Genomic DNA, 20844 nt, shown 5'->3' on the forward strand with positions numbered 1-20844 from the left:
TGCTGGGATGGCTAGTATATGCAGAAGGGTGAAACTGGACCCCTTCCTTTTACCATATACAAATATCCACTCAAGATGGATTAAGAACTTAAATGTAAGAACTATGAAACTATGAAAATATATATTAGAAGAAAACCTAGGAAATATCATTCTGGACGTCAGCCTTGGTGAAGAAATTTATAACTAAGTCCCCAAAACCAATTGCAACGAAATCAAAAATTGACAAGTGGGACTTTAAAGGGCTTCTGCACAACAAAAGAAACTATCAACAGAGTAAACAATCTACAGAACAGGAGAAAATATTCACAAACTGTGTATCCGACAAAGGTGTAATATCCAGAATCTATAAGGAACTTCAACAATTCAACAAGATGAAACAAACAACACATTAAAAAAGGGGCAAAGGACATGAACAGGCATTTTTCCAAAGAAGACATACATGCAGCCAACAAATACATGGAAAAAATGCTCACCTTCATTAATCATTCAACAAAAGCAAATTAAAATCACAATGAGACACCATCTCCCACCAGTTAGAATAGCTATTATCAAAAAGACAAAAAATAAAGATGTTGGCAAGATTGTGGAAAAAAGGGAACACTTATACACTGTTGGTGGGAATGTAAATTAGCTCAGCCACTGTGGAAAGCAGTTTTGAGATTTCTCAAAGAACTTAAAACAGAACCACCATTTGACCCAACAATCCCATTACTGGATATATACTCAGAGGGAAACAAATCATTCTACAAAAAAAGACATATGGCCGGGTGCGATGGCTCACACCTGTAATCCCGGCACTTTGGGATGCCAAGGCAGGTGGATCACAAGATCAAGAAATGGAGACCATCCTGGCCAACATGGTAAAACCCTGTCTCTACCAAAAATACAAAAATTAACTGGGAGTGGTGGCACACGCCTGTAGTCCCAGCTACTCAGGAGACTGAGGTAGGAGAATTGCTTGAACCTGGGAGGCAGAGGTTGCAGTGAGCCAAGATGGTGCCACTCCACTCCAGCCTGGAGACAAAGTGAGACTCCATCTCAAAAAAAAAAAAAAAAAAAAAGACACATACATTCATATGTTCTTGCAGCACTATTCACAATACCAAGGATGTGGAATCAGCCTAGATGACCATGAACAGTGGACTGGATAAAGCAAATGTGGTACATATATACCATGGAATACTACACAGCCATAAAAAAGAATGAAACCACGTCTTTTGCAACAACATGGATGCAACTGCAGGCTATTATCCTAAGTGAATTAACACAGAAACAGAAAACCAGATACTGCAGGTTCTCACTTATAAGTGAGAACTGAACACTGAGTACACATGGACATAAAGATGGGAACAACAGACACTGGGGACCACCAGCAGAGGAGGGGGGCAAGGGTTGAAAACTACCTATCAGGTACTGTACTCACTACCTGAGTGATGGGATCATGCACACACCAAACCTCAGTGATACACAATTTACCCATGTGACAAACCTACCGGCACATGTACCCCTGGACCTAAAATAGAAGTTGAAAAAGTAAGTTTTTAAAAGGAGGACTGTACTCCTTCAGGACATTCTAAAAACACTTGGGATCAGAATCTCATGGAAGATTCCTGTTCTTATGCTGAACATACCACAAGCACACCCTGTACATACAGATGAAGGTGACTCTATTTATCCACAGCTGTGAGGGTGACGAAGGGAAATAAGGTAAACTAAAGTTATGCAATGATAAAGAACTTGTCATCCTAAAAGGAGAACTGGTAAACGTCTTAGAACGAAACAAAACATAGGCAAATCCCTAGGTAAAATATTACAACTCTGAGAATCTTCAGATCTTAAAGTTATCTTGCTGAGAAATTATGAACTATATTCCTCGAAGTAGCCACAATACAGCTGAATGAAGACACAATTATTTACCAAAAAAAAAGATCAAGTAGATGACCTAAGAAGTCTTTGCAGGTCACATATTTCTGACTGCTGGGATTTCCCCATGATGTATGGGGGGCAACCCCTATAGAGAAAGTGAGCTCATGAAAGCTGCTCATTGTTGTTTATAATGCTGTTCCGTGAACATAACTGGAGATAAGAAAAAATGACTCTGCAACAGCATCTTAACAGAAAACAAGGCTGAGCTCTCAGGGAAACAATCCATGTAATATATTAAGAAAAGGCTTTTCCACTGGGGAATGCCCCTGGGAAAACAGATGCAGAGGACCATGACAAGTCTTCATACATATGCAATCACTGACTTCTGAGGCTCTGATGCCTCTAAATGCCATAAACCCTCTTTCCAGGGCCACAGTTCAGTGCACCACTATAATGAACACAGTACATTAAACATGAATATCATCTACTTTATTTTACAAGTCCCTCTGAGTTAGTCCATTATATCATGCCATTTTAAAAATCACAAGAAATTTTCAATTTTCTGCGGAGAATGCAAACCACAGACAATCTGTGAGTTCACCTTGCTGTGACAAAAAGAGCATTTTCTTCAAATAAGAGATTGAGGTCCTGATGTTTTATATTTTGTTGGTATTTTAATGTATTATTTGGCCCAGAGAATATTTACTGGAACCCATGGATTAAAAGTATTCATTAATCATCAAAGTTAAAAGATTTTTAACCTTGTCTACAGAAAAAAAATCATTTTTATGACTGCATATAATTGTACATTTCTTCAGTTAACTTCACTGACCTTTTTACTGGTGAAGGTGCAATAATTTTAGTTGTTCCTTCATTTTCTCCATTTTCCATGTTTGTAGTTATCCTACTGATGCTGTTTGATCCTAGCAGAGGAGGAGAAGGAAAGATGGAAGGGAGAAAGGAAACAGTGATAAGGAAATGCAAAGAAACAGAAGACTTATTTTAAAATGCAATTTTAGGGACACTGTGGCACATTTTACTGATAAATTATAACCCCAAATAAATAACGAATCACTCAATAAATTGGAGGTACTATTTTCTAACGTGTACTAAACCTTCAACATAACAATGTTCTGGGGGTCTAGGCTATTTTTTTCAGACTTCAAAACTAAGTCTCCACATCTTTAGATGTTAAAATAACATTTACTTTAGACTATTAAAATGATATTCTGAGATATTTAGTGCCATATATTAGAATATAAAACATAATGATCAGGTTTTGATGACTACATTGTGAACAAGTTTCTCAGCATATCATGACAGTCCCCATTTGAAATCAAACCAAACAAAAAACTTCAAACCTGAAAATATCCTAACTCATAATGCAAGCGTCAAAAAACGAGTAATATACATGTGATCTGTATCACTCACATATAAAAAAAGACATTTTCAAATGTGTTCTTCATGTAAACATTCCTAAAAACCTGAAACTGAGTTTTTAAAAGTTGTTATTCCGCAGATTTGCATACATGCTAGAGGAACCAGCAGAGGGAGCCCACAGCAGACACAATGTTGGAAGTCATGATCAAAATAAACATAACTGAAGGATCTGGGCCCTTCTAGGAGGTCTGACTTCCACTCTCAGGGCAGAGGTGGATAAGCCTGCAGGAGTGAGGTGTGTGGGCTCCGGGAACAACTCTTCTCCAGTTGCACGCACCTCACTCAAGGAGGAGGCAGTTTAAATGAGCAGGGGAAATCAGCACGCACAGATGCCCACAGGCCCTGTTCAATTAGGTCTACGTGCCATGCAGGCGTGTCTTCCTCAGAGCTACTCCTGCAGGGGTATGTAAGAGTTACAATCCTTCAATCCAATGCATAAGGGTCACTAACTACCGAGAATGTCATGAAGATGAGTTTGTAATATTAATAAACACTAATATTTATTCAGTACTTACTGTATGTCAGGTGCTGTTACAAGCGCTTCACATCTATTTACTCATGTAATCCTCAAAATAATCCTATGAAGCAGATACCAATGTTATCTCATTTTAAAAGATAACAAAAATGGGCCTTTCCCAAGGTCCCACAGCTCCTGAGTGGTGTGGCAAGCTATGAAGCTCGGCAGTCTGGCTGCAGAGACTTAGCTCTAAACCATACACTACTTTCACCTGTGGCCCACTCACAGCAGCTCAAGAGTCAGTCTAGATTAGAAGTCAACTGGAAGAGATGGACTCTTAAAAGGGCAAGTGGGCCGGGTGCAGTGCCTCATGCCTGTAATCCCAGAACTTTGGGAGGCTGAGGTGGGTGGATCACGAGGTCAAGAGTTCAAGACCACCCTGGCCAACATAGCAAAACCCCATCTCTACTAAAAAAATATAAACATTAGCTGGACATAGTGGCAGGTGCCTGTTATCCCAGCTACTCAGGAGGCTGAGGCAGGAGAACTGCTTGAACTGGGACCTGGGAGGCGGAGGTTGTAGTGAGCTGAGATTGTGCCACTACACTCCAGCCCTGGCTACAGAGTGAGACTCCGTCTCAAAAACAAAACAAAACAAAAAACGGCAAGTGAAAGCGATGTTCAATGAGAAGAACACCTGAGAGCGAGGCAAGAGGAAAAGACAAGAGAAGCACCTGAGCACCCCTAAAGTTGGCAAGTTTCCTCCAGAGCAGTTGGGAAGTATGTCTGGCTACCCATCAGGAAAGATAAACATTAATAAATACACTTTAGACAGAGAAAACAAAGGGTGGTTTCAGATAAGAGTTCCAAAAACTGTTACTCTAAGGCATTTGACATGGATTCCATATCTGAATTGTGTTCCTATTTTGGAATCTTGAAATGAAAAGGTGATCCTGAAGACACTTGTGGCACAAAAGGTAAGCTCACGCTGGAGCCACTACCAATAACTGAGCAACATCCAGAAGCCAGGGATAAGAAAAGAACAATGTTAGGGTAAATTCTGCCTGGTGTGAAAAATGGAACACAACCAATTAATTCCCTGGAACTACTCCACGCACCATCAAACATCGGCAGTGGCCAGTCACCATCTTAGTCACTTTTGCCATAACCATGTGACCATTAACAAAATCACAAGGGCAGATTCTCAAAATTGCAGGCAAAGATTTGGGATGAAGCTGCTTCTCACAGGTAGAACTCCATGTAGTACATGTCTGGGGCAGTGGCAGAAGGGATGAATTCATTTAGGTCCTACACAGTAGGTGTGCCCTACCATTAGTTTCTTTCTTTTTTTTTTTTTCCCCCCCCCCCGAGACACAGTCTTGCTTTGTCACCCATGCTGGAGTGCAGTGACATGATCTCAGCTCACTGCAACCTCTGCCTCCTGGGTTCAAGCAATTCTCCTGCCTCAGCCTCCCAAGTGAGTGGGATTACAGGCACATGCCACTGAGCCCGCTAATTTTTTTGTATTTTTAGTAGAGATGGGGTTTCACCATCTTGGCCAGGCTGGTCTGGAACTCCTGACCTCAAGTGATCCACCCACCTGGGCCCCTCAAAGTGCTGGGATTACAGATGTAAGCCACCGTGCCCAGCCCCGGACATTAGTATTTTTAATTGTTCTTAATAAGCTTTATTTAAATGTGGTGGTATTCTTAGTAGATATTACTAATATTTAATATAAATGAAAAGGACCTTCATGTCCTAGGGCTGTTTTCCTAGGCAGGGGGAGGGGGGCACAGCAGACAGACCAATACCCAATGTCAATAACACCAATTGAAAAATGCTGAGTAAAGGTGAACATCCTGTTAACCAAGGCCCTGAGTAACTAGCTTAAGAATAGACCTAGGTTTGCTCTGACCCTTATTCTCTTTAGACTGACTACCTTTTTCTTAGTCTAATAACCAATTACCTTAGGAAAAGTGCGGTTGCCTAATCACCTTCACCTGTTTCCCCTCCATCCAAAAATTAATAAACACAGAGAGAAAAACAGAATATTTTTAAAAAGAAAAATCGCAAACTATGTTTATATATTTGCTTAAAGAAAGCAATATTTGGATTTTTACAATGTCCGAATCATAATTTTTAAGATGAAGCATTATTTGGATGGTTTTCCAAAATAATTTCAGGAAAAAAACATCATGTGAGTGCTCTTTGTCACAAACACTCAAAACCAGCATAGCCAGACTTTTTCAAAATAAATTGTTCTACTGTCAGTAATTTACTAATATGATAGTGCTATAACTCTCATATACTCACTGTAGATGAGATAAGGTATAGTCAGTAAAATGACTTAATTCATGGTTCCTTTATATTCAAAATGGTAAACTACTGTTCACTGTTAACGTGTACAGTATATTTTATTTTTTACTTTTTTTAGGATAGAATCTTGCTCTGTTGCCCAGGCTAGAGTGCAGTGGCATGATCTTGGCTCACTGCAACCTCTGCCTCCTGGGTTCAAATGATTCCCTTGCCTCAGCCTCAGGAGTAGCTGGGATTATAGGCATGAGCCACCACGCCCAGCTAATTTTTGTATTTCTAGTAGAGATGGGGTTTCACCATGTTGGTCAGGCTGGTCTCGAACTCCTGGTCTCAGGTTATCTGTCCGTATCACCTCAGCCTCCCAAAGTGCTGGGATTACAGGCATGAGCCACCGCGCCCAGCCAACATGTACAGTCTTTCTATATGAACTAAATATCTCTTCATCTGTATTCCCCTACTCTATAACAAATGTGAACTAGACAAGCTGGGTTTTAAAAGCCTGATTAGGAAGACTACATGGGGAAAAACCACTTAGAAGCATTAACTTACTAGGAGCACTTCTGAAGTATCTATTCCTGTAATAGTCACATGCTTTCATTGGGCAATATGTTTTAGTTTTATGTCATTAAATATGTAACTTAAAAGTAGTAAATATACTTTCAGAATAATATATTTTAACCACTGTTCAAATTAGTAAGATTTAACCATACCACCATTTGAGATAGCTAATCAATTCAGTAAAGCTAGGTTATATGTTGGTAATTGAAATCTGCAGAGGTGAGAAATTTAGGTTATGCATTATTTATGTTTACTGACTTTCCATTTTGTTAACATGCACCACTAAATTTTCCTTTTCCTCCCCTCATCATACCACCTTCCCAAATCCCTCCTACATCAGCTCAGACTACATCGGGCTACAGAGAAAAGTGACCTGACAAACCCATCCCACTAATGGGCTTACGTCTTCATGGATTACCTGCCACAGAATAGTTCCATTTTGAAGAGGAATAAAAGGAAAGGCCAAATATTAACTAAAATAACCAATAACAAGAGAATTTCAGGCACTGTTCCAGAAAATACTTTGAGGTTAGATAAATCTTTTCCCCCACCACTCCTTTTTCATTTAAATATCAGACATAAGAAAAGGGTAAAACATACATATATAAACAGTTTAACAAATAATTATACAGTAAACCACCACCCACTTCAAGAATTAAAACACAGAGGGCGACCAGGCGTGGTGGCTCACACCTGTAATCCCAGCACTTTGGGAGGCCGAGGCGGGTGGACCACGAGGTCAGGATATGGAGACCATCCTGGCTAACACAGTGAAACCCCGTCTCTACTAAAAATACAAAAAACAATTAGCCGGGCGAGGTGGCGGGCGCCTGTAGTCCCAGCTACTCAGGAGGCTGAGGCAGGAGAATGGCGTGAACCCGGGAGGCGGAGCTTGCAGTGAGCTGAGATTGTGCCACGGCACTCCAACCTGGGCGACAGAGTGAGACTCCATCTTAAAAGACAAAAACAAAAGAAAAAAAACACAGAGGGCAATTTTCCTGCACTTCACAAATCAACCCATTTGGAGCAATTCTTTACTTTTTGGATAAAGTTAAACAGTTGCTTTCTGCCTAAAATATCTGGAAACACAGATTATGTGTTTCATTTCATAAAATATTTATGACATGTAGAACAATTTTTTTTTTAATAAGGCCTCAAAATCGTAATAAAATGAGGGATACATCATTGTGCACCCACATGGCTGCCAGAACAGTGCACCACCCATGGTAGGTACTCAATGAATGTCTATTATTAGAAAGGATGTATTTGTTTCTACCATTTTTGCCACTAGAGAGGAAAATTCAGGATAATGATCTTTATTTAATAAGTACCAAAATAAAACAAAAACTATTAATAGATGTGGTGGTACCTGAGATGCATGTCAAAAGGACATGCAGCAATATACCTTGCAGGACTGGGCTGCTTCTTAGAGTTTTAAAAGGCAGTCTTCCATGCTGCTTCAATTCACAGCCACAGGTGATCTGTAATCAAGATCAATTACTGACATATAGCTATTGAGGCTTCGAAGTAAATCTCCATTTTACTTCAAGTAAAAATAATATTAACTCTAGTGAGGCCACTTAGAATTAATCAAGAGTGTCCAATTCATTTTACATATTGTTCACATTAAAAAGACAAAGCTCGATTTCAAAAGGCTGCTCGTATTTTGAAGAGCATGTCAGTCAGGGGACTGCTATCATTTATTAATGAGCCAAATCTAGCTCACGCCCTGTGATATTTGTTTCTGGGCTGTTAGACACCATGGCTTAATATGCGCACACACAATTCCCTGTAGTATATACAGTACTGAAATGCCAGTGTGCAAAGCTCCAGGGTTTCATTTGTTCATTTTTAATACACTATATCCAAATACTTCCATCCTGTCTGCATCAGACCACTACCAGTCCTTTGAGCGGTTAGATTCTGTTCACACTTGAGTACCTCCATCTTTAGTGATCCTTGCCTTCAGTTCAGGAAGAGTGACTGTCAGAAACAGAATGAACTTTCCCAGGATCTATTTAGCTACTTGATTTGGGGGCAATTCTTAAAAGTCATCCCTGTGATGTCAAGATTTGGTGATGAATATACACGTATTTTCAATTACAAAAATACTTTGCATTTAAATAGGATTATGAGTCTCACAAAATTCATAACTCAATTTGACACCTGTCACATAAATCAAATCTTTGATGTTACTTAAATGTTGCCGTTCTTTTTAATGTTTAAAGTGAAGGCTGAATGTGTGAAATTAAAATGAAAAAAAAAACGTATTTTGGAAAGTGAGAATACCTCATTCTGATACATGGGGGAAAGAACACACGGCTAACAAGTAAAACAAGGTTGTGATATATAATTTCTTTTAAAAATTCTCAAATATAAATTTGTAAACTTTCAGGTTAAATTTTATCCTACTTAACAATCACATTTTATTTTCTTCCCTAAACATAAAAAAAAAAACTGTATAAAATGCTTAAGAAAAATAGTAAGTAGATTATAGCTAGTCTCAACACAATAAGTTATTAGGTTTCAGTTAAGACAATCTGATTTATAAGACCTAACCAAGTTCAACTTATCAGAAGATATGATATTTATGAATTAAGAATTGGCCAATAATTGAAAATATATTTTAGCTCTATTTCTCATACTGACAGCTCAAAGTGACTTTGCCTTAATTTCACCAACTTTAGACTGGGTACTATGGAAAAAAATGGCATTATGGCAAATTAGCAAAATAAAACATTCTTTTTCTATACCACAAATAATGGTCAAATAGCTAAATATTCAAGAAAACCTTATATAATTTTTCTATCATCATGGAATTTTTTTTTGAGGCGGAGTCTTGCTCAGCCACCCACTCACTGCAACCACTGTCTCCCGGGTTCAAGCAATTCTCCCATCTCAGCCTCCCAAGTAGCTGGGATTGCAGGCACCCACCATCATGCCCAGCTAATTTTTGTATTTTAGTAGAGATGGGGTTTCACCATGTTGCCCAGGCTGATCTTGAACTCCTGACCTCAGGTGATCCACCCGCCTCAGCCTCCCAAAATGCTAGGATTACAGGCGTGAGCCACCGCATCCAGCTGGAAAATTTTGTATTTGGCAAAACAGATGCTCATTAAACTCTATAAAGCAAAAATACTTTTTAAAACACATAATTTGGAAAATAAAGATGTTTCTGCATCCAATGGCTAATTGTTTAAAGTTTAAATACCTGGTTCATCCCCAAAAGGCAGTCATATTCCTTCTTAAGAATTCCTGGGCTGAATACAGCGGCTCATTCCTGTAATTCCAGCACTTTGGGAAGACAATGCAGGAGGATCGCTTGAGGCCAGGAGTTTGAGATCAGCCTGGGCAACATAGCGAGACCTATCTCTACAAAAAAAATTTTTTTAATTAGCCAACCATGGTGGCCTGTGCCTGTCATTCCAGTTATTCAGGAGACTGAGGCAGGAGGATTATTTAGCTCGAGAGTTTGAGGTTACAATAAGCCATGATCACACCACTGCACTCCAGCCTGGTGACAGAGACACCATTTCTTAAAACACAAAAAATGTTTCTGTCTTCTAAAGTTCCAAGAGTGATATTTAAGCAGTTGCCTCTTTACTAGAAATACATAGACTTTGTAGACATCAATTTTGCTACAGAAAGATCAAACAAGGCATTCTAAACTGCAAAGCTGGAGGGTAGATTATAAAGAATGGGTGTGGAGGAGAAAGATGCTAGGAAAACACATCTACGCATGAAAGATCCCCTCCCGAGTTGTTCTGCTTCCAATTTCCTCTTCCCTGACCCAGTACTCTCCTGGATCCCTCTCCTTTTGTCATTACCAAAATGATAATTTGGGGCTGAGTGCACATAAAGGCACTTATTCCTCTACTCTTCCCCCAGAGCTAGAGAGGCACACACAGGGTGTGGAGTTAGTCATAGACAGTGTGGGTCAGAATGCCAGGTTCAAATACAAGAAAGGGATTTGTCAGGCTGGGAAGGCATCTGCTTATTCCCTTACACCCTCAAAGGAGTAGGATGAGAGAGTTCTATCTGAAGACTTGTAATCTACACCAGCGTGGAAAGACTGCCAAATGTGGCAACAGCAGAGGGTGCACATTGGTCCTTCAAGCCCTCTTGGACCCAGAAACACCACCTATCTATGAATGGTCAGCTGGAATCAAGAGGTGTCGCAACTCACTTGGATATCAAGTTTTTCTTCCTGTGATACCAGTTTGAGGGAAGAGAGTTGAGTGATCACTCACATCCTTCTTAGTGGTACTCCTGGTACCCTCTCCTCCAAGCCTCTATCAGGGCCACACAGCCTACTGACACACACCAAACATTCTCCAGCCATCTCTCAAGCTCCACAATTTATGCTTGCTTGGTCTAGCGCAGGTGGATAGTTCCATACCTAACCTAAAGCTGGTTCTGTCTCAGAGGAGACAGTGCTAGAACACTACTTTTGAGGTTTTTATTTGATGCAATTTTAACAGTAAATAAAGTAAATGTAAATATAAACGAAGCATACTTGTATATCAAGATTGTTTTTAAAATGCTTATTTAGCTAAGGCAAAATGGGGAAGTTTTTTGTCTACTTCTGTGTTTGAGCTTATCTCAAGGACTCTGGTGATTTAATTTTATTTTATGCAAGCGCCCACTAGAAGAATTTTGAAAAACAATGTACCTTTGTGCTTGTTTCAAAATGATATCTAAAACTTTTCATCAAAAGTTTAAATAGTACCAAAGGATGTAATTTGAAGTATAAATATTGACATTAAAAAATAGAACTGTTTCATGACTCCCAAAATGTATCCCATGTAATAAAATGCCATACCAATTCGTTGTGTCATCCATTTTAAAAATATATGAAATGAGTTGTTTAGCAGTTAATAAATTTCATCACATTCTTTTTTCTCTTTGTATTTGCATTTCAATTCTATTTCACCTACAAAATTTACCCCTGGTATGTTTTGTGTTTGAAAGTTGACATGGTTTGGCTGTGTCCCCACTCAAATCTCATCTTGAATTGTAATCCCCGGTGGGAAGTGACTTAATCATGGGGGTGGTTCCACCATGCTGTTGTCATGATAGTGAGTGAATTCTCACAAGATCTGATGGTTTTATAAGCATCTGGCATTTCCCCTGCTGGCACGCATTCTCTCTCCTGCCACCCTGTGAAAACGTGCCTTCTGCCATGATTCTAAGTTTCCTGAGGCCTCCCCAGCCAAGTGGAACTGTGAGTCTTTTAAACCTCTTTTTTTTTTTATAAATTTCCCAGTCTCAGGTATTTCTTCATAGCAGTGTGAGAATGAACTAATATAAAAGTTTTCATTATCACCTTATCCTACTTCTCTACAACTAAATATAGAAATAAAATGTTTACTTCCCATGACCATACATAAAGCTCTAAGTGTTAAAAATTTCTTCTGAACTAAGTTATTATAATTAGTAGCAGTATATTATTATACCATACTAATGCTGATAGATTATTAAATATAAAAAGTAAATTTTTTATTGGAAAGCATTTTTTTTTTTTGAGACAGAGTCTCACTCTGTTGCCCAGGCTGGAGTGCAGTAGAGCAATCTTGGCTCACTGCAACATCCACCTTCTGAGTTCAAGTGATTCTCTTGTCTCAGCCTCCCAAGTAGCTGGGACTACAGATGCCCACCACCACACCCAGCTAATTTTTGTATTTTTAGTAGAGATGGGGTTTCACCATGTTGGCCAGGCTGGTCTTGAACTCCTGACCTTAAGTGATCCACCCACCTCGGCCTCCCAAAGTGCTAGGATTACAGGCGTCAGCCACTGTCCCCTGCCAGAAAGCAATTTTTAATGAGGTAAAAAGAGGTCGTTTTATTTCCCTAATGATTACATGTATCAAATCCATCTATGAATGTTACTTTTTGCTAGAATGAAACAGTTTAGAAACAAGTCTATTCCTACTTTTATTTTGATTTTTGATGCTGTGAACCCATGTTCAGAATAAACAGAGGTGTATGTAATGTATTCTGTTATAAAGACATCACCACTGTGTCAAAGAACTTCTAAGGAGTTAGATATCTAACAGTCATATATTTTCCAAAATTATTCTGAATGTTCTACCAAGTGACAAAACCACTGGGTCCTCCTTCAATTTTGTTGCAAGTCAAAATGAGAAAATGACTTAGGAAAGGATATGTCACTTGATAATTAGAGTCATTTACCTTCCCAACACCAACCCAGGAGGTTCAATGTTTATGGACAAAGCAGTTTAATAGATTCCAGATGGAGGAAAGGGCTCTTTTCTTTTGCAAAGTAGAAGAAGGTCCATGCAAAAGGGCAGGCTGGAGAGAAGAACCAGTATGTATACTACCACAGGAATATGCCTTTTAGAAAAGAGAATCTAGAAATTGATTCATTGAAAACTACCTGTGCCCACGTACATCTTAGAAAGCCTGTATGTTGCCCTCCCCACCTGACTCAGATCAGGACATGCTACCCCAAACTATAACACCTTGGCATTTGAGAAAACAGCAGAAGCAAGAAAGCCCCTCTTATCTCCCAACCCTTGGTCATTTTCTCCTGAAACAGGTCGAAAACCTAGAAGGTCACTCTCTGACCTCCCTCCTTTCTCCTCCTGATGCGATGGATATCCTGCTTTACCCAGAGGGAGGGGATATCATACAGGTAAACCAAGAAGAATCCAAACAACCAACCTTTGCTAAGCCCCCCTCCAGGTTATTACCATTAGAATACACCCTTTTGTCCTCTAGTCATACTTCTGTTTGTCCATGAAAATACACAGATCTCACATCTTTGTGTCTTCATTTCCAAAGGCTCTCATATACATAAAACTTATATTAAACAAAGTTATACACTTTTCTCTTGTTAATCTTTTGTTATAGAGACCTCATCCATGAACTTAGTGATAAGTGAGGAAAAGTTACTACTTTTTTCTCCCCAACACAACCCACCCTAGAAGTTGCACACACCAGCCTGAAATCTACTGCCTTAATTCACCTGTACATTAAAACCCTCTTCTTTTGCAATAGCACCATGGACTGCTTCTAGCCATAAGCAAATTATCCTTCTGGACACTTACAACTCTGTCAGTGCTCCACTCTATACCACTTGGTATGTCCTGCCTACATTCCAGCATTGCTTCTCTAGTCTTGCAAAGCAGTTGGTTAAGTGCACAAGGTTGAAAGTCCAACAAACTTAGATTTATTTCTCAGCTCTGTCAATTTACCCATTGTAAATTGATCCTGTGATCTTGGCCAAGTTATTGAACTACTCTGGGCCACAGTTTTCTCATGTGTAAAATGGAAACACCACTACTTATATAATGCACAGCTGGATTAAATTACACAATTTATATAAAGCCTTTAGCACTGTGTTTGGAATTTAGTAAGTGCTAAATAACCGACTGCTGTGTTATTTGTATATGACTTAGCGCCTACAGATTAGGGGCCAAGCTTTATTCCATTTTCTGTGCTCTATAAAACAGGGTCTTACGCCAAGAGGTGCCCAATAAATTCTTGTTGAATAAGGAGGAAAAGAAAAAAGGTGTCATTTATGATAACTCACTAAAGCTGTGATTTTAACTTGAATATATAATAGGCCTTTCGTTTTGCTTGCTTTTCTAATTTTCGTAGCTATGTTTGGAATGCTAAACACTCCCAAGAAGACTGAAAACATTAACTTTTTAAAGAAAATCTAACCAGACTTGCCATATATTAATAAATCTTTTACAGATGGAAAAGAAGTCTAAGTTTCAAGTCAGAATAGAAAAGGATGCCAACAAAGGCTAACAGCCTTGAACATACACCTGACTATATGACCTACCTAATGTTCCTTGCAATTAACAGTTACCGCCTTTCCCTCTCTCTCGGCTAGGTAAGATGCCCCAAATAACTTAAACATTTTCTTTTAAAAATGGCTTAAAGTAAAAGCAGGCTGACTCTGACTCTATTAATGAGCAGAATGTATGGTCTTCTCAAGAATATCTGCTGAAAACAAGTTAAATCTACTGAAGAAATCACACATAGGGGAAAAAAACAGAGGGTGTATATTTTCAAATCACTCCAGACCTTTCACCTTTTTTATCTTCCATTTACTTTCCAAGCATGTACCGTAGTATCCCAAAGACCTGGGTTAGGATCCTGGCTCTGCGCTTACTGCCTGTGTAATCTCAAACAAGTACTTAATGTTTCCGAGCCTCAGTTTCCTCATAAGATCAGACTACCAACCATCTTCCTCAGGGGGATACTGAAAGGGTTATATCCAGTAATGTTATCCACTGTTTTCATGCAAGGAAATCAGCTCAAATTAGAAAGAAATTCATGGTAAATGCACAACAGGATTTCACAGACTTGAATTCACAGCTACTAAGCCTCCATTCCCCTCTCTTCTCAAAGCTGTGTGATTCTCAGTGAGTCAACTCCATTCTTCTTTCTCTGCAAACCAGCTTTTCTGTTCAAAGCTGTACCTGGTACCTGGACCGTAATGCAGCCCCAAAAGGCTTGGTTGTCCCCAGCTAAGTGACTCATCTTCTGGACTCCATGTCATCTTCTCTGGAGAAGGAATCTGGGCGGTTTCCTCAGAGGCCCCATTCTTACCCCAAGAGAGAAGAGAGTAGCAAGTCCACTGTTACAGAGGGCTGTTCCTCCGCCCCTTCTGGACTCCTGCTCCAGAGACCAGCACAGTGCCAGCGTTCCAAGGGCCAAGGAGGGCACCTGCTCCACAAGTGGAAGTAGTTTCTTTCTTTCTGTTTTTGAGATGGAGTCTCACTCACTCTGTCTCCCAGGCTGGAGAGCAGTGGCACAATCTCGGTTTGCAACCGCTGCCTCCCGGGTTCAAGCGATTCTTGTGCCTCAGTCTCCCAAGTAGCTGGGACTACAGGTACACACCAACCACGCCCAGCTAGCTTTTGTATTTTTAGTAGAGACAGGATTTCGTCATATTGGCCAGGCTGGTCTTGAACTCCTGACCTCAGGTGATCTGCCCGCCTCGGCCTCCCAAAGTGCTGGGATTATAGGAGTGAGCGACTGTGCCTGGCCAGAAGTAGTTTCTTTCTTCTTTACCTCACCTATCTCTCCCTATACCTACCAAAATAACCCTGAACTCTGAAAACCCCCAAAATCTTTAACATTGATATCAATAAGTAATAAGTAATTTATGGCCAAACAGAGCCATAAAAAATGAATCCCAGAGTTTTCAAAGTCTGAAGAAAATACTGGTATAGAAACCATCACCTCAGAAAAATGAATTCTGATAGTAAAGCAAAGATGTGGAATCCTCAGACACAATCTACTCAGGAATATCTATCCCCAAAACAGAATCCCAAACCGCTGACAGACACACCCTCCAGCCCCCACCTGTGAAGAAGAGGAGGGGTAAGAAAACATGTAAATTTGCCCAATGTGTTAGTAAAATCAGGAATTGCAACAACAAATGACTGCCAAGGTAGAGCCAGTTCCCACTGCTGACTTCCAAAAGAACAGGCAGGTTCAAGAAAGGACTAGTCTAAGGTTGTGTTCACACACAACTCCAAGGCAGAGACAAAGCTATGCAAAACCTTTCTAAGAAAGAATGCCTTCTTTTTATTTTTACCCAGAAAGACAGCACCTTTTAACTATGAGTTAACCAAAGAGACCAAATCTCATATTCCTCTGGTCTATTTGGACTAAAAATATTTTTTAAACTGTATTAGAACCAAGATTAAAATTAGTTTTATTCAATTTGTCAATAACAGTTTCATTTGAACTTTAACTCTTTTCTTTTGAGACGGCGTCTTACTCTGTCACCCAGACTGGAGTACAGTGGCGCGATCTCAGCTCACTGCAACCTCCACCTCCCAGGTTCAAGCGATTCTTTTGCCTCAGCCTCCTGAGTAGCTGAGATTACAGGCACCTGCCACTGTGTCTGGCTAATTTTTGTATTTTTAGTAGAGACGGGGTTTCACCATGTTGGACAGGCTGGGCTTGAACTCCTGACCTCGTGATCCACCCGCCTCAGCCTCCCAAAGTGCTGGGATTACAGGTGTGAGCCACCGTGCCCAGCCTAAGATGTTTTAAAGAATTGGCTAGAAGGTTTTTCCAAAGACAAAAAGTACTGTGTATTTCCAATGACAAAACTACATTTTATAATCTGGGAAAATCTTTTTCACAACTTTGCGAGACTTTTGAAGTGGTAAAAACCATATACTTTTTTCAAACAACTTTCTAAAATTCCATTGTATCTATTTTTCATATTTGGTCCTTCTAACTCTGTGGGCAGGTAAGTCAGAGAGAATAAAAGAATTTTAGAAAGAAGAGGAATCTTTAAAGCTTACATACCCAATTCTTTCATTTTATGGATAAAGGGATGAAAGCTGAGAATGCTGAATGACAAGCTACAGGTCACAACCAAGGCAGACCAGGAATTCAGAGCTACTCAAATCAGGTACGACTTTCACACTCTTTTTTTTTTAAGCTCCCCTACCACCCCACTGGTCACTTCTCAATTCAATGGCTTAAATAATCAGTTAAGAGGCAACTTAAGTATCCCTCAGAGCAGAGGTTCTTAGAAAGGAGAGAGGGAGGGACCACAGACTTGGACCATAACTCAGTCCATGGTCTAATTCTGATCTGTCAACTTGGAAAAGGAGAGTCACAATTACACTTTTGCCAAAACGAAGTTAACTCCACTTTATTTCCAGAAGTCATCTCCATAACCACCGATATAACAATTCTAGCTCAGAATGTCTTGTTCTAACCCCTTTGTATGAAAATTCATACTAACTTCTTCCTTTTTCCGACCCAGAATAAACAAACAAAAACTTCACAATACCCATCAAAGGCCGGATAGACGTGAGAGCTATTACTGTGTTACTATCTTTTCCCAGTTTCTTTACCCTCTCTTTTCCCAAACATTCCTCCTTGCTAAGTGATTCTCATCCAGACACCTCTACATTCTAGAATTTGCTACACTTGCAAATCATCACTTCTTTGGGCGAAAAACACAAAGTGTCCTCTACTTCATTTAATCCAAAGACTCCTTATGCCATGAGTCTTCTTCATGAAATGGAGCACCCTCTGGCTTAAGGACCTACATGCAATCTTCTGTACTTTCATCCTGGACTCATGCCCCTCTCCGTGAAGACTCTGGTTTTGTCTGCTACAACACAGGAGAAATTCCTAACATTTGAGTTTTGTACAATTGACCTTATATTGTTCTGTTACTTTCTCTGTAAATCATAATGATCTAGGCTAAGAACTGTCTCAACTCTGAGCTTATTGAGAATGTCTCTATTGGAAACATGGATGAGCATTTGTGAACTTCATGCATTCATGACAGTTATCTGCAGGGCTTTTGAAAAGTGCTTGGTAGAAATTCAAATGAAAATAAATCTCTCTCTCACTGCCAATCCCCATTCTCTCAGAAACCCTTCCCAAAGGCCACTACTGTTACTAGTTTCTAATGTATCCTGCCTGCAAGTATTATCTGTATGCATCCTTTCCCACCCCATTTGTCTTTGTATATAATAGTAACACATTAAATACTACCAGGCCCCTCTGCTTCTCTGCCCCCATCATTTATATACTATATCCTGGAGATCATTTCCTATCTGCACATACAAATGTATCACATTCTTTTTTAGTCTTTCCTCTCTATATTGTGGACTATAACTGACCTGTGTTCGTATCTCAGCTTTGTGACTCTGTACAAGTCTCGGCCTCTGCTTTCTCACCTAAACATTGAGAATTACAGCATCTTCTAGAAGAGTAAGATACTATCTGCAGTGTCTACACAGTGCCAGGCACACGGTGATGCTCATTGATTAGTCCTGGCGTTTCTCTCCTTTGGTGGGCTCCTCATGGGACCTGGCCTTTCACAATAGATACTGTGGGACTATGGAATCAGATCGACACAAGCTCCAATCCTGCTCTCAGGTTTCTTGTAACAGAGACATGGTATTTCATGTGGGGCAGAGGCTGGGGAACACACATTACTTTATTAGGCCAGTTTCCTTCTAATGGATATTTAGGTAGTTTCCAGTCTCTGTGATGACAAACAACACAGGAGTAGTTCCGCTGATATTATAGAAGTGACGTATTTGATCTAGTATCTTCCTGGACCAACTCAGAGATTGGGGACTTGCTTTTGAATTTCCTGATCCAGAGCCACAGCTTCTGTGTGCTCCTCATTCAACAATTTTGCTTCCCCTCTGGAAGCCCTTTCAGCTTTGCCTTTTCTTTGTCTTCTCTGTTCCTATTGTCTGTTTAACATGAAAAATGCATTCAAGTAGGCCTGGCAGCTAATTACTTCAAATAGGGGAAACCACCTTACACAGAAGATGGAACGATTAACCGCATGAACTTGAAAATTATTGCGCAGTGTCATCACTGTTAATGAACACACTGTAAGAAGCATGCATTCTTTCCAATTCATAGTTACAGAAAATCCCAAGAGGGCTGGAAAGCAGTGAAGATTTGAGGTGGGAAGGAGAAGAGCATAGAGATGTTGGTGTAAAAAAAAAAAAAAAAAAATCAGAGAAGAAAAATGACTTGAACAAATACTAGATGATTTCATTCATACGAAGTACCTTAAGTAGTCAAAATCATAGAAACGAAGTAGAAAGACGATTACCAAGAGCTGGGGGGAGCAGGAAGGGGTAATCGGTGTTTAGGGGGTATAGTTTCAGAGTCATAAGATGAAAACACTCTAGAGATTGGTTGTACAACAATGTGAATATATTTAATACTATTGAACTTACTCTTAAAATGCTTAAGATGGTAAATTTAATGTTATGGTTTCATCACAGTGAAAAAAAAGGCTTGGACTAAATGCTACTCTGAAGAGTAGGAACATAGTAAGAAAAGACACCTCCTAACTCTGTGATCCTGATACTGCTCCCAACAGCTGCTCTGGGGTGCTAAAATCTGTAGGCAGGCACGACAGAAGAAAGCTTCATGTGGTAAGCTCTGACTGGCCCAGTTCTTCACACTCGATTTATACTGAATCTTCTGGATTTAAGTGAGAGTGTCCAATTTCCTTTCCAAGCCCCTCTCACTGTACTTGAATGGCCTCTCCTTACCCCTCACTCTCAAAAGCCCACAGCACCTCAACATAATGACATCATCCTGTATATATGAAGTTGATGCCATTACAGCAAATGTACCTCAAACATTGACAGATGTTTGGTGGTTCCCACTGTGAATAGAAAGACATCCTTTTGGTTTAGGAGAAGGAAACTAAAGTGTACCAAGTCCCTACAAGTTCTGACAAGATACTCAGCCCATTTCAGACACATCCCCAAGACAGCAACCCATCTGACAGATGAAGAAAGCAAGCCTCAGGCTGGCTAAGTGACTTTATAATATTATATGTCTAGTACATGGATTACTGAAGCTGAACCAGCATGTACCAGGATCCAGCTTACTGGATCACACTGATACATCCGTCTCTATTCAGATAACTCACCTTTCCTCTGCCTTCAAAACATCGATTTGACTGCCACAAGCCACACTGAGGTTCTGCTGACTTGCATCTGACACAATGCGCCAATCAGAGGAAGCATTTGATAAAAAATTATTGTTTTGACATTGCTATTTCTTCGCAGCCCAGAGCTATACTTCATCAAATGAAACTGTACTTCATTGTATCAAAGCATTTCTCTGTCTCCGCTGCTTTGACTGCACCCACCTTGGGTCAACAATAGATGGTGGTCAGCTACCCTCAGGCGAATCATTCACTATGGGGGGTCCAGAGCTGTGTGGCACCATCATCCCCTGGAGTTGGCCCACTGACCTACTAACTACAACGTGCTCATGTCTGGAGTAATGAAGTATTTGAATCAAACATAGTGGTGATTGCTTAGGATGCTGCAGAAACACAGTGTGAGCCCCAGGGCAGATGGAGTCATCCGTCACATGGTGGATCAACCACTTACACCAGCTCTGTTAAGGAGAGTTTCCAGGCAGGCAGCCCTCAAGCCCAAATCTGCCCATCAGAAATGTTTAATTTAGCACACAGAGCCTTTTTTAAATGAAATTAATTGCCAGTATTTCAAATTCTAGGAAGTTCACATAAATACCCAGATTTTGTACTTCTCTTGAAACACTGGAAGATACGTCAACACTAGGTCCACTCTGCTGCACAGAAACAACTGGCTTGCTCCAAGCAGTAAGTAGCTGTCCTCTTGCACACTGTGCACAAACCATCCTCTCAGAAATCATTTTCACAACCCTTTACACGC

The 20844-nt window shown here is 40.0% G+C and overlaps 1 protein-coding gene and 1 long non-coding RNA gene across 4 annotated transcripts in view; one reads left to right on the top strand and one right to left on the bottom strand.

The window, feature by feature from the left end:
- EPB41L4A (erythrocyte membrane protein band 4.1 like 4A) overlaps window positions 1-20844 on the bottom strand; it is a 255671-nt gene that overhangs the window by 44953 nt on the left and 189874 nt on the right. For both annotated transcript variants that reach the window (XR_001903629.2, XM_021939596.2), the window contains one exon: window positions 2699-2789. Coding sequence is in view for 1 of the 2 variants with exons in the window: in XM_021939596.2 (XP_021795288.1) it covers window positions 2699-2789 (91 nt within the window). In the remaining variant the exon portion in view is untranslated. The remainder of the gene's footprint in view (window positions 1-2698; window positions 2790-20844) is intronic.
- LOC116274942 overlaps window positions 1-20844 on the top strand; it is a 45066-nt gene that overhangs the window by 3010 nt on the left and 21212 nt on the right. Inside the window, exons 2-4 of one of the 2 annotated variants that reach the window (XR_004183798.1) lie at window positions 14360-14501; window positions 16969-17048; window positions 19411-19496. This is a non-coding gene — a long non-coding RNA (uncharacterized LOC116274942). Of the gene's footprint in view, window positions 1-14359; window positions 14502-16968; window positions 17049-19410; window positions 19497-20844 lie in introns of those variants that run through there. The other variant, XR_004183799.1, reaches the window with a different exon arrangement.

The sequence above is a fragment of the Papio anubis genome, chromosome 5, assembly GCF_008728515.1.
Source record: "Papio anubis isolate 15944 chromosome 5, Panubis1.0, whole genome shotgun sequence".
NCBI lineage: Eukaryota > Metazoa > Chordata > Mammalia > Primates > Cercopithecidae > Papio > Papio anubis.